The sequence below is a fragment of the Aspergillus affinis genome (assembly GCF_023601865.1).
Source record: "Aspergillus affinis strain CMG 70 chromosome Unknown NODE_20_length_373750_cov_87_641216, whole genome shotgun sequence".
Classification (NCBI taxonomy): domain Eukaryota; kingdom Fungi; phylum Ascomycota; class Eurotiomycetes; order Eurotiales; family Aspergillaceae; genus Aspergillus; species Aspergillus affinis.
Window position 1 is genome coordinate 313064 of NW_026515801.1, and position 12006 is coordinate 325069.

The 12006-nt window shown below is 49.9% G+C and overlaps 3 protein-coding genes across 3 annotated transcripts; all 3 read right to left on the minus strand.

The window, feature by feature from the left end:
* Positions 1 to 349: 349 nt before the first annotated feature.
* KD926_004421 (DUF3431 domain-containing protein) lies at positions 350 to 1523 on the minus strand (the record flags this gene model as incomplete). Its single annotated transcript, XM_053097950.1, has 3 exons — positions 350 to 407; positions 523 to 1083; positions 1186 to 1523. 3 exons carry the CDS (start codon positions 1521 to 1523, stop codon positions 350 to 352), a joined length of 957 nt encoding a protein of 318 aa, XP_052958218.1.
* Positions 1524 to 3825: 2302 nt separating this feature from the next.
* KD926_004422 (Rab family GTPase) lies at positions 3826 to 4818 on the minus strand (the record flags this gene model as incomplete). The annotated part of the gene is made up of 2 exons (XM_053097952.1): positions 3826 to 4661; positions 4773 to 4818. 2 exons carry the CDS (start codon positions 4816 to 4818, stop codon positions 3826 to 3828), a joined length of 882 nt encoding a protein of 293 aa, XP_052958219.1.
* Positions 4819 to 6941: 2123 nt separating this feature from the next.
* On the minus strand, positions 6942 to 9902 carry KD926_004423 (putative MFS monosaccharide transporter; the record flags this gene model as incomplete). Its single annotated transcript, XM_053097953.1, has 6 exons — positions 6942 to 7761; positions 7838 to 8378; positions 8434 to 8541; positions 8612 to 8835; positions 9516 to 9771; positions 9830 to 9902. 6 exons carry the CDS (start codon positions 9900 to 9902, stop codon positions 6942 to 6944), a joined length of 2022 nt encoding a protein of 673 aa, XP_052958220.1.
* Positions 9903 to 12006: the final 2104 nt, after the last annotated feature.

The following is a 12006-nucleotide window of genomic DNA, read 5'->3' on the forward strand; positions in this document are numbered from 1 at the left end:
GTCAGACAGCCAGCTTTCTACCTGTCAGCGTGGCACGTATCCTACTGTTTTCACGAGGCTGAATACGAGATGTCAGATGAATGATATGATATTTCTTCGCGCTCCTGGCTTCATGAACTCCTATGCAATATTTTGAACAATATCGTCGATCAGTAGATATAGATGATTTCTAAACATGTAAAGAGAAAAAAAAAAAAAAAAAAAAAAAGAAGAGTCCCAGTTCATATACAGCAAACACCTTTCGAGCATGGTAGAAAATAACGACGAACGGGCGGTTCGTCCAAGGCGCAATATATGAAAACAAGAAGGGGAAAAAGTAAGGAAATCAAGAGGGTATTATGTACAATAATTACCAGAAGTAAGGGTTTCCGTAAACATCCTGGTAACACTGGAAAGTGTCGGGACAGCTAGAGAGGAGGAAATGTTAGCGACGGACGATCACGGGAGTTGAAGATCACGATCATCATCGTCATCGTGATCTGCAAGGCTGGATTATGAAAAGCTAAAAGAAAAAAAACTTACTAGACCGGATCCTGCCCGAAAATAATATGCCACGTATACTCCATCACGTGTGAGGTCACGTCGTCTTCCAATTCATTGTTCAACACCCAGGCGTAGAACCACTCGTAATCGGAGAGCGGACGCTTCAGGACCTGGTCGCGCGAAACGGCGAACTGCGAGCAGCAGGGCACACCGACGACCTCGGGCACGTTGGTGTTGTTGAACAGTTCTTGCCAGGCCTGCGCGTACACCTTCTCACTGGATTTGTGAGAATCCAGGCGCGGTTTGATTTCATCCGGACAGCCAGGCGTCAGCTGGCAGCGAAGATTAGCGTAGCCGTTCCGTTGAACAAAATCAGTCTGCAGGGCACGGACGGCCTGCACGTTGCTGTAATCCATCGTATCCGTGTGCCAGGCGCCCGGCCAGCCGTCTTTGTGACTGTGAAGGAAGACGATGGTCGCGGGAAGGTCGTGATAGTGGTCCACGATGTATTCGAGATAAGCGAGACTCTCACGGCCCTTGTTTTTGGGAGTGTGGCGGGCGGCGTTGGGATCGTCGACGGTGTAGATGAAGTTTCGCCATCTGAAGCAGGGGGTGAAAAAAAGATCGTTAGTCCTCGGCACATCTCGCCAGTTGGCTTTTTTTTTTTCCCCCGTTAAAGGGGAGGCATGAGATAAAACTCACTCGTTGAGTTCACTGCTGACCCATGAGGTGTCCTCCGCGGCCAACTTGGCCATCACAATTATTCGGTCATTAGGTATAATAATCGGTGTCGTTTCGTAGGTCGGCTGCGAGATCTTGACGGGCGGGTTCACGGCCGGGACATTGCCATTTGATCCCTGGTCGGCGGGATTTTGCGGCTGCTGCTGTTGCTGCTGCTGGGAACCGGAATTGCCGCCTAGGTTGAGCTGCCAGACAGATTGGGGTCGTGTATCATCATGGAGGAAGTCGAGATGGCGCTTTATCAGGACGACGGCGAAGATAAAGAGTGCGGCCAGACCACAACGGTAAGATAGTCTCATCTCATAACATTTGTCGCGACGACCCGATTAAGAAGGAAGAGATAAGAGAGAAGGGGAGAAGGAGGAGAGGGAGGGGAGGCGAGAAAACGAAGGACAGGAGGATGGTGTAAGGATAAGATGAAAATTGAGGAAGCGAGCGGATAGGATGTTTACTTTTCTTTTCTTTTCTTTTCTTTAATTAAGAGGGAAAAAATAAAAAAGAAGAAAGTGACAACACCGAAAGGGAAAAAAGGCCGTGCTCCGGATAATAATACGCAGGGATTTCTAGCGGTAATGAAGAGCCTTAATTAGATCCCTAATATAAAGCTAGACCGTTAAAAGGAGGGGGAACCAGAAAAATCTAAGACACGATAAAATGACGAGCGAAGGGACCAAATGAGACAAGAGCGAGAGAGAGCCAAAAAAAAAAAATATCTCGTGAAAACCACGAACCAAAGAAATGAACACGATGCGGCATGCAGAGAGCAAAGACTCTTATCATCAGAGGGTCGGGAACACGCGGATTGGTGGGATGGCGGAGGAGATCTGCAGGGGCGACAGAGCAATTGCCGTCGAGTCTAGTTGATATTATTTAATAATTAATTGAGGAAGACCCTTGTCCTTGGCTTTCTGGCTGACTGGCTGTCAAGTCGCATACTTGAAACCGGCCGAGTGGAGGGAGACGACCGGGTTCTTATACCCGGGCGTACTTTCATTTCGTTGCCGGTTTCTTCGTGTGTGCATACTTACTCTGTGACTGACCTAAGGCATTATGTCGGTGCATCTCTCTTCTCTTCTCCTTCCCCGACCGCAGACCCTGAACACCCGCCTTAGTCATCCGATCTGCTCAGACGGGCTCCGGTGCTACATCCTTCGCCCTGCCAGTGAAACGCTTCGAAATTCTGCCAGAGGATAAGTATCCTTGAAGATCCCGTCTCCAATCTGGTTACGATCCACATTGGATGAGTCTATCTCAAACACTCCACCCATCCACTCCCGCCTGGACTGGCCCGCTGTCCTCGTCGGACGAGGCGTTTCGGCGTGTCAAGCCAAAAGAGAATGTGTGTTACAGCCGATTCCGACCTGACGATCCAGGGTCTCTCGCGTATAGCGACCCATAACTGCCTCATTAGGTCTCATATCTCCGGTATAAATGAACACGCCATGACTCGGTTGCCGACAACTCAGTTGTCTGTCTTGCCAACAAGCAAACAGACAACTAAACAAACAAACGTCGCATCATAAAGTCCCGAATCGCGAAACGTTAAACCAACTCCGCATCAACCTTTCGGCGCCATTTTCCCTCGCTGAATTCGCTAGCTACCACCGTCCGCTTCTACCACCACACCGTCGACCGTCGGCTCAATGCAGATCTTTCTCGACTTACTACCCGGTCGGGAGGGCCGCATCACGCTGTGTCTACTTGTCGACTGAATCGGGAGTAAACGCGCACGCCTTATCCGGAGATCGACATTTGTCCGTTCAGAGTTTCCGTTTCGTTCAAGGACCTACATCAGAGTGCGTACTAGTCGCCAGCAACCTCACAGCGGAGTCGGGGGATCATCGCATTCACGACGAACGGGCGAAAGAATGTCCTCGAATCGACGACGGCATTTTATCAAGTGTCAAATGTGTTTGTCGGCCGGTGGGAATCCGAGCGCAACGATCGGCAATGGTAGTCGCACAAGGGCCACTCGTACAAGACTAGGATGCATTACGCAACTGGCCTGGGGAGCACTGATAGAACTGTCGAATTTTCCACCGATAACCTGCGAATGGACCAATTGATAATCTGGTGGTCTGATACGAAATGCGGGGTTGAGAATCCCTGATCGGCGGGTTTTTACTTTTCTTACTTTTCACCTGCCTTTTGGAGTCGTCGGATGTACAATCCCGGTTACGAAAGCTGGGTGACATGTCTAACGTTCATATGAAACTATCTATCTACCCTAGTGAGATCGGGACATCCATTATCGTGTCTGGTACATCCTCTCCCGCCGTGGAAGGTGCCTGCACCTTGTTCATCTCTCAGTCTTTCCGGAACTGAGCAAATATCCCCGATGCCACGCATACACGGCCATGCGAATCATGTGCAAACGAAATCAGAACAGTGACGAATAAAAACAACATCGAAGACAAACAAAGAACAAGTCATGCAACAACATGCCGAATCGCCAAAAACACAACACAAGATAAAAAGCACCATCCCATAACTTCCATGCAAGAATATGACCAAACAAAAAGGGGTGGAGGGAACAGAACAGAAGAGAGATATGTAAGCTGAACCCTCCCTCTATTGACCAGAAAAGAAAAGGCAGATCCATCAACAGCATCGACCATTCTTCTTCTTCCGAATCTCGACCGTCTCATCATGTTCATCGCCCACGCTGCTCGGCGGGAATCCCAACCAGCTGCGACGTTTGTCAACCATGCCCAGTCGGAAACTACCATTATTTTCCAGATTCCTCGCAGCAGGCGCCGAAAGCCCCTCAATACCAGACCCAGACCCGGGCGTCGCAACCACGCTCGCCTCCTTCTTATTCCTCTCTTCGACCAACTTGCGCGTGATCACCCGAAAGACCTCCTCGATGCCCTCGCCATCCTTCGCGCTGATCTCATGACAACAATCCCATCCGATATCCTGTCCCCAGAACCCGCTACTCCGCTTACTATCCGGCCCCTGCAACGTGGTACTCGACGAGTGTCCCAAAAACCCCGCCGTGGGCGGCGGGGTCGACGCCTGCGACGGATACAGCTGCTCGGCCACGTACGCGATCGTGCGCTCAAACGGGACTCTCCGCCGGGCGGGATCCAGCGCGACGATATCCGACTTCGTCCCGACGACGTGGATGACGATCGGGTCCTCCTCGTTGAGATTATTCTTCAACTCCAGCAGCCACCCCGTCATCTCCTGGAAACTCTGCTCGTCCGTGATGTCGTAACATAGTAGACAGGCGTTCGCGCCGCGGTAGTACAGTCGCGAGATACTGCGGAACCGTTCCTGGCCGGCCGTATCCCAGATTTGTAATCGGACGATGGTATCCGACGCGCTGTCGAGAACGCGTTTCGTGATGAATGACGCGCCGACGGTCGAAGCTGTCCCGGCGGGACTGAAATCGTTCTTGACGTAGCGCTGCACGAGGGACGTTTTGCCGACTCCTATCGCGCGACTGACGTCAGTAACGTAACCTAAGCTAACCTAACCTAACCTCACATTCCAGAAAGGGAAACCGACAACAGAAGATAAAAGGAGAGGGGGGAAGGACTTACCCTGTGCACCCAACACAACAATCTTAGCCTCGAGGGAAGAACTCATGGCGGGGTAGACGCGAGAGCGGGGCCGACGGAGAGCTGGTTTTGCATGATCCAGCAACAGCAAGAACCTCGGATGAGTGAGATATTCGAATAAAGTTATGCGCCGGTATGAACGGACCGCACGTGTCTGGACGGGGGAGCGCAGTTGACAAAATCAGACAGGTAAGTAGGTGTCTGAAAAGTAAAAGGAACCTCCCAAGGTTAGGGTCAAGGTCAAGGTAAGTACAAGTAGCTAGGCTACCTTAGCAAGTGGCAAGTTCCGTAGACAAGACAACCTTCAATAGAACGAATGCACAGCGATCTAAACACAACCGAACAATGAAAGCAATGAACAGAAATGGCGCGTATTGATAAAGATTCTCTCTCTGAATCTTAAAATCGATTAAAGAAGAGAAAGGCAAAAAAAGAAAGAAACCCTCCGATATCAATCAATCAATCAACCAAACCGAGGCAAAGCGAGGGGAAGAAAGAGAAAGACAAAAAGGAGGACTTTCACGCGGGGATGAACAGAGAAAGAAAGACAGAAAAGAGCCTCAAGAGAAAAAAAGATCGAATCAAATCAAATAGTCATCAAAATCAGTCATCAGTAGTTCAAGCATGAAGAGTCATAAAATCAAAGCGCAGGTGCTCTCGAGGCAAGTGCAGTTCGTCGTGAATGATAATAATCAGAATTGCAAACCGGGCAGGATGAGAGGAGGCGGAGTCAGATCAGCCGATCACTGCCACAACAGATCAGGTGTCCGATTGATGACTTGATTTCGTCTAATTTCTTTGTCTCGGGAAGATCCTGGTTGGTTGGGGATATATCGCTAGTAATAAGATTTTTTTTATCAAGGAACTTCGGAAGGGGAAAAGGAGAAGGGGTGTGTGAGTGTGTGTGCGTGTGTGTGCGTGAGAAGAAAAGGAAAAGGAAAAGAGGAGGAAAAAGAAAAAGGGAAGAAAGAAGAAGCGATGTATCAAGAAAGATTTTTCCTTGTCGATTTTATTTTCTTGATTATTATTTTTTTGCCCCTACCCTAACGGATCAACCACTTACAGTACACTTTACCCCATGGTGATTATTTCGACAGCAGGGGGTTTGTTAGTTGTTACTGAATGACCCTTGCATTCCTTGGCCTGCTTTGGTGGCTACCTGGACTATGGAGTAGCTGAGTGGTTGGATGTGACACGGCAGCTAAGGCAGGCAGTGGTACAGGGCCATGCATTCGGAAGCAAGAAGTACCTAACTAGACCGGGGAGGGCGTTATTCGCTAACTAATAAATTAATCAATTATCAATGAAACAACAAATTAATGGATTGATGGATCATTCATGGTCGGAAGTAGAACGAGTCAGCCAAGTACATAACAGGTATATCTGCGACCGATGGTGGAACTTCGGAGAGTGGACTAAGACCAGGCACGGAGGAAAAGGACGTGGGATTCGAAAACGGTCTGGAAGGTCTTTACTCCGGATTTCCAGGATCCGAATCCATGGGTAACTGCCGCTGGAATGTCAACCGTCCCCGGCGGTATCTCAACGCGAATGACATCATTATCGGCCTCAATGGTGCGACACTTGCGCCGGTACTGCTACTCAGGAGTACAGAAACAATCTAGGGTACAAATATTCTGAAGGTAATTTGAAGTTGTAAAAGTCACTTCTTCTCGTAAATCTAGTGTCTATTGATATATCGACCGTCGTAAATGTACATATGTCCGTGTGGAGGGAAAACCATCCACATTCATGTGTTCCACGGATCAGACTCAGGGGGTAATCGCAGATAAGAAATCCAAATCAAAACAAGACCATATAAGATATGCAAAACATCAGGCGAATAAAGTGATCTCAAAATCGGCACGACGGACAAGTGGCGGCGGTATGCAACGCCAAGTCTATCGGCATGTGATGTCCAAAACACAAAATTCAACATGCATAATATATGGTATAATGAGGAAAAGAAAGTTGCGATCCGAATCGAAGCGGACCACGGGTATCGATGCAGAAAGTTATCAGGGTTGAGAGCCTAAAATGTAAGATTTTTTTTTTTTTTAAGGTTTTGTGGGGCGCGGTTAGAGTAGCAATGAGCAACTCATCGTCTGTCCCCATTGCATGATATGTTTGTCGTGAATTTTGAGAAGTTGTTTACTCCGAAGGAGAGTAGTCGGCACCAGCCTTCTCGGGGTCCTCGGAGGGACCGGCACCGAAGCCGTACTCGTTGGCCTTGGCCTCGATCTCCTCGTCGGAGAGCTTGGGAAGCTGGTGAGAGGCGGTGACGTAGCTGATGTTCTCGGTGTAACCCTTAGCGAAGATAATATCGATCTCCTCCAGGGATCGGTTGGCGGTCTCGGGATAGAAGAACCAGACGACAGGAATGAAAAGACCGTTCAGGACAGCGAAGAAAAGGTAGGTACCCCACTTGATCGAGGAAATCATAGGGGGAGTCCACATGACGACGGCAAAGTTGAACAGCCAGTTGCTGCAGGTCGAAACGGCGTTGGCCTTGGCACGGGTCTTGATGGGGGACAGCTCGGCAGGGTACAACCAGGGCAGAGGCAGCCACGCAGCACCGAATGCAGCCATGTACAGGAAGAGACCGACCACGGCACCTTTGGCGGTTTCGTCGTCACCAGGGATCATACAGGCGAAAGTAATGATCATGGCAACACATTGAACGAAAGAACCACCCAGGAAGAGCTTGCGACGACCGATCTTTTCGATGAAGAACCAGGAGAAAGTGGCGAAGATGGCGTACACAATCATGTTGATACCACCGATCAGCAGGGACATATCATTCGATTGACCGATATCCTTAAGCAGCACAGGGAGGTAGTAGATGACAGCGTTGCAACCAGAAAGCTGCTGGAAGATCTGGGAAGAAGAACCGACAAGCATACGACGCAAGTGCTGAGAACGTCCACCGGTAGCCAAGTCGCGGAACTTCGTCTTCTCGGCGGCGCCGGAACTAGAATCAGAAACTCGTTAGCAGTGTTCTGGGAGATAACAGGGACCATATTAGGGTCATTAGGTTCGAGACATACGCTCTGATCGAGTCGATGACAAGGGTCTTCTGCATCTGAGTCTCGTGGCTGTCCACTTCCCAGCCACCAAGGGCGGCAAGCACAACCTCACCCTCCTGGACACGGTCCTTGGAGATCAAGTAACGGGGAGAGTCCGGCAGGTACCACATTCCGACGATGATGATGATACCGAAAACAATCTGGAAAGCGATGGGGAATCGCCAGACGAGGTCGGGGGGACCGTAGTGAGCGCCGAAATCGATCCAGTAGGCAATCGCAGTACCGATGGCAATTACACCTCCCTCGATACAGATAAGCAGACCACGATTGCTGGTACGAGAGCACTCGGCCTGGTAGGTCGGGATAGTGGAGGTGTTCATTCCGTTACCAATACCAGTGATGACACGACCGACAAAGAACTGAAGTAGGGGGATGTGGTCCACGAACGAAGTCACCTGGATGATGACACCAACGATCATAACACAGGCACCAGACAAGATCATCAGGCGACGACCGGTCGCGTCACCGTAAACCAGGGCGAACAATGCACCAGCCAAGCATCCTGTACAATATGGTTGGTTTGGGGATTCTATGAGGATAGGGTTCAGGGGACTAACCAAGTTCGTAAACAGCCGTGACGAGAGCCTGCATGACAGAATCATCCTTGGTAGCAGTGAAAACATCGTTGAAAGCCTTGTCACTGATAATACCGGACATGACACCCTCTATAGAAACCGCATTAGCCTACTGCAACCCGCCTCGCATCACTATGCCATAGTAGTGAATGGCACTTACGGTCATAACCGAACAGCAAGAAACCCATAGTAGCAACGGTGGACACGGTCAGGGACAGGGGCTTCCCCGACATGCCAGCAAATTTAGGCGGCGCCATGCTGGGCGAGATAGGAAGGGATTGATCAAGAGAGAGATAGCAAACACGGAACAGGTCTCCAGGTAGGTCGAGACACCAGGCGAGATCAGGAGGATGTGTATTCCCAGTGGTTCCCTCGGTGTTTGGCCTGACACGATTGAGAGGAAGGGATAGTTGACAGAAGACGAAAAGAACAAACGCGGAGAAGGACGGGGGGGAAGGGGGGGATTTTCTACTTCTCCATTTACAGGCAGTCGTGGCGACCATGCATGCTGGCCGGCAATCTCTTATCCCCCAAACTCACCCTCCACCATATTCTGAGCACTCATAGTCAACCGTACCATTGTTTGTTTTGTGGAGCAGGGGACTGAATGCATCAATAACGCTGGGTTAAGCATTTCTTTGGGGCGGTTTAAGGGCCCACAGGTGGGGACGCCGAAGATACAATAAGCAATGACATCAGAGTGTCTCTTTATGGAGCCGAAGGAGGAGACGGGGGGGAAACAAATAAAAATGAAAAAAAGAACTAATTATCGCAAAAAAGGGCCAGGGAAAAGGGGACCCGAGAGTAAAAAAGAAAATCAAAATTAAAAAAATAAGGATCATTCAAAAATGGGTCCATCGACGCCACCATCATTGGCGAACCATCCGAAAGCATCCATCTCGACCATCCTCTCAGAAAACACAACTGATTGAATCCTCCACCGCGGATTAGTTAGTCGGTGCAACTCCACCAACTGCTCTCGTCAACAGTCGACACATCGCCCATTCCGCTGTCGCATAGGGAAATATGTGCGTGCATTGCGGGCGTTCTTACGGAGCACATACCTTGCTGTGGGAGCCGTGACTGGCCGATTGCCCTGTGGTCCGGACCTGCCAGTTTCGGTCATCTCCAGACCTCCAGAGGGCAGGTTAAGCGAGGAACCTCTCTGATCCCACGGGGAACGTCCCTTGTTCTCGGGGGCCTCGGGGGGGGGAGGGATTGGAGTGGGAGCTGAACTGCTCTCTTGCAGTTGCTTCCCAAGTAAGGTCGCACACCCACCTGATGAGATAATCTTATTTTTTGTGTACACATTTTCTCGTTCTGTACAAGTTTAATTATCCGTTCCAGCGAAATAGGTTTTGACTACCTAATCTCTTACCAACCAAAACTATCGGAATGCCTGAGATATCCTCCACCGTGCGTCCGTCCTTCTCCCCTCTCCTGCCGTACATGGGGATTATCCACTCTGTCCTCCGTGCGGCCACTGCTGGTGCATTATTTAATATTTTACATTATTATTTTTATTATTTTAATAATGATTTTTCTGCCGTCCCGATAATTAACGGGTGCAAGCATGATTTCTCGGTCATCGTTCGGGAAGCCGTTCCCGTGGATGGTGGTGTCCCGACCGCATCTAGCGTCTTTTGCTCCTGCAAGGCGAAACACTCCCTGTACCCAAGTCACCCAATAAGGTGTCTGATATCAGAACAGAAACAAAACAACTGAATTCTAATTTATGACACGACCACAAATTTGGACGACAGGGAGATATATCAAAAACACAGGAACCGCAGGGGCACGTACGGAGTACTCCGTAAAATCCTTACTCTATTGCCCGAATGGCCGTACACGGTTCGTTGCTTGCTGCTATCGGAAAAGGCAAGGTTGTGACCGAGGTCCATCGATAATTCGACACCAAAAACGATGCATGCATGGATATCCCCTCCACCGGGGCAGGCCTCACGCGACGTTTAATTCGGGGGCTCCGGTTTCCCTCCCTTAGCATATTTGGATCGAGTATGCCGCATGGAGAATCTGATCAGCCCATCTTAATAAACTCATAATATTCAGAGTTCTGATTTGCGTGTCTCAAACTCTCGCAGTCTCGGTTTCCCCTTGCGCTGTCAACTTGTGTTCCATTAGGTTTCTTTCTGCGTTCTTTTTTTTTTTTTTTTTGCGCACGTCCTCCTTGTCCGGGATGCGCGCTGTTTGTTCCAGGCATGGTAAAGCAAGGCAACAATCATTTCTCTATGTGTATTTGTTGCTATCACTACGACATTTAGATCGGTTGAAACTCCACCTCAAACCGAGGGGGAAATATCCTGCAGGTCCATTGGTCCGTCTAAAACACCCCATCTCTTCACTCTTCCCTCTCATTAGCAATGCATCTAGATTAGCGACCCTCATCCGTGTACTCCGTACGTTAGTTTTCGTGCATATGCTGTGGTCGGCCGCGCGCCGTAGTTGGCAGCAGGCCGAGAAGAAGCATGTCTTAGTCAGTGACCACTTTTTTTTTTCTCTGGCGGTCCACTCGGGACAATGAGCATTTGAATCTAGATGATATCTCCTAGCCGAGTGCAACATCCAAATTGAATGGAAAACCTGTCAGGCAGCGGTTTTTTTTTTTTTTACCCGATGCTCCAATCACCATGACACTGACAGGCCAACACGACGTCAGAAGCAGCCTTCCGTAGAGAATCCAGATCATCGCTGATTGCGTCAATATCGAACCGGAGTAGTTAGCGCCAAGTACCTCAGCGCAAAAACAAGAAACAGCGAAGCTCAGGGCAGCCCTCTTGGTGAGAACAAGCGCGCAACTAAGACCTCTCGGCAAACGATGGAGTGGGGCAAGGTTGTGGGGAATACCAGCAGGAGAAAATGTGTGGTGGACTTGGGTGCGAAAGTGGGTAACCACAGTTAACACACCCAACTTGCGCTGAATCCCTCGAGGGAGATCCCGGTGGATCCTCGCGCTTTGCCCTAAACGACGCACACCAAACCGACAATCGTCATCTGGATGGCCAATCATCGTGGGGATCACCCACCTCCTCATGGGACAAGGTGCATGTGTCCTTCCAGGCTTCCGGACTTTCTCGACTACCTTCTCGGTCTAGCTCCTAACTCTGAGCCGCTGACGATTGTGTGGCAGTAATTTCCATGCCCGCGGGCGCCCGGTCGAAGTTTCTGCCCCTCTTTGAAAGCCCCATCGATGCTTGGACCAATGACCAATCGTGTTTTTTTGTTCTGGTCCCCCCTACCTACGTCAGTTGGTTTTGCTTGCCCTCTTGGGCAAAAGCAGCTCGGAAGACGGCGGATGAGGGAATGGAGTAGGAGCCATCAGGTCGTCCGGAGTCCGGAGAGACGGTCTGATCCGTACGAGTCGGAATCGTTCAGCGGCACCTGTTTTAGTAAAAGCGACGGGGAGACTCCGTGCTGAGGTAATGCGAACGGAGTAATGCGAATTGGCTGATGTTTGAGAGGGGAGGATAGGCAACGATCAACCAGAGCAAAGCAACCCAAAAGGACGAATAGGGAAACAGGACATTTGATCTCATC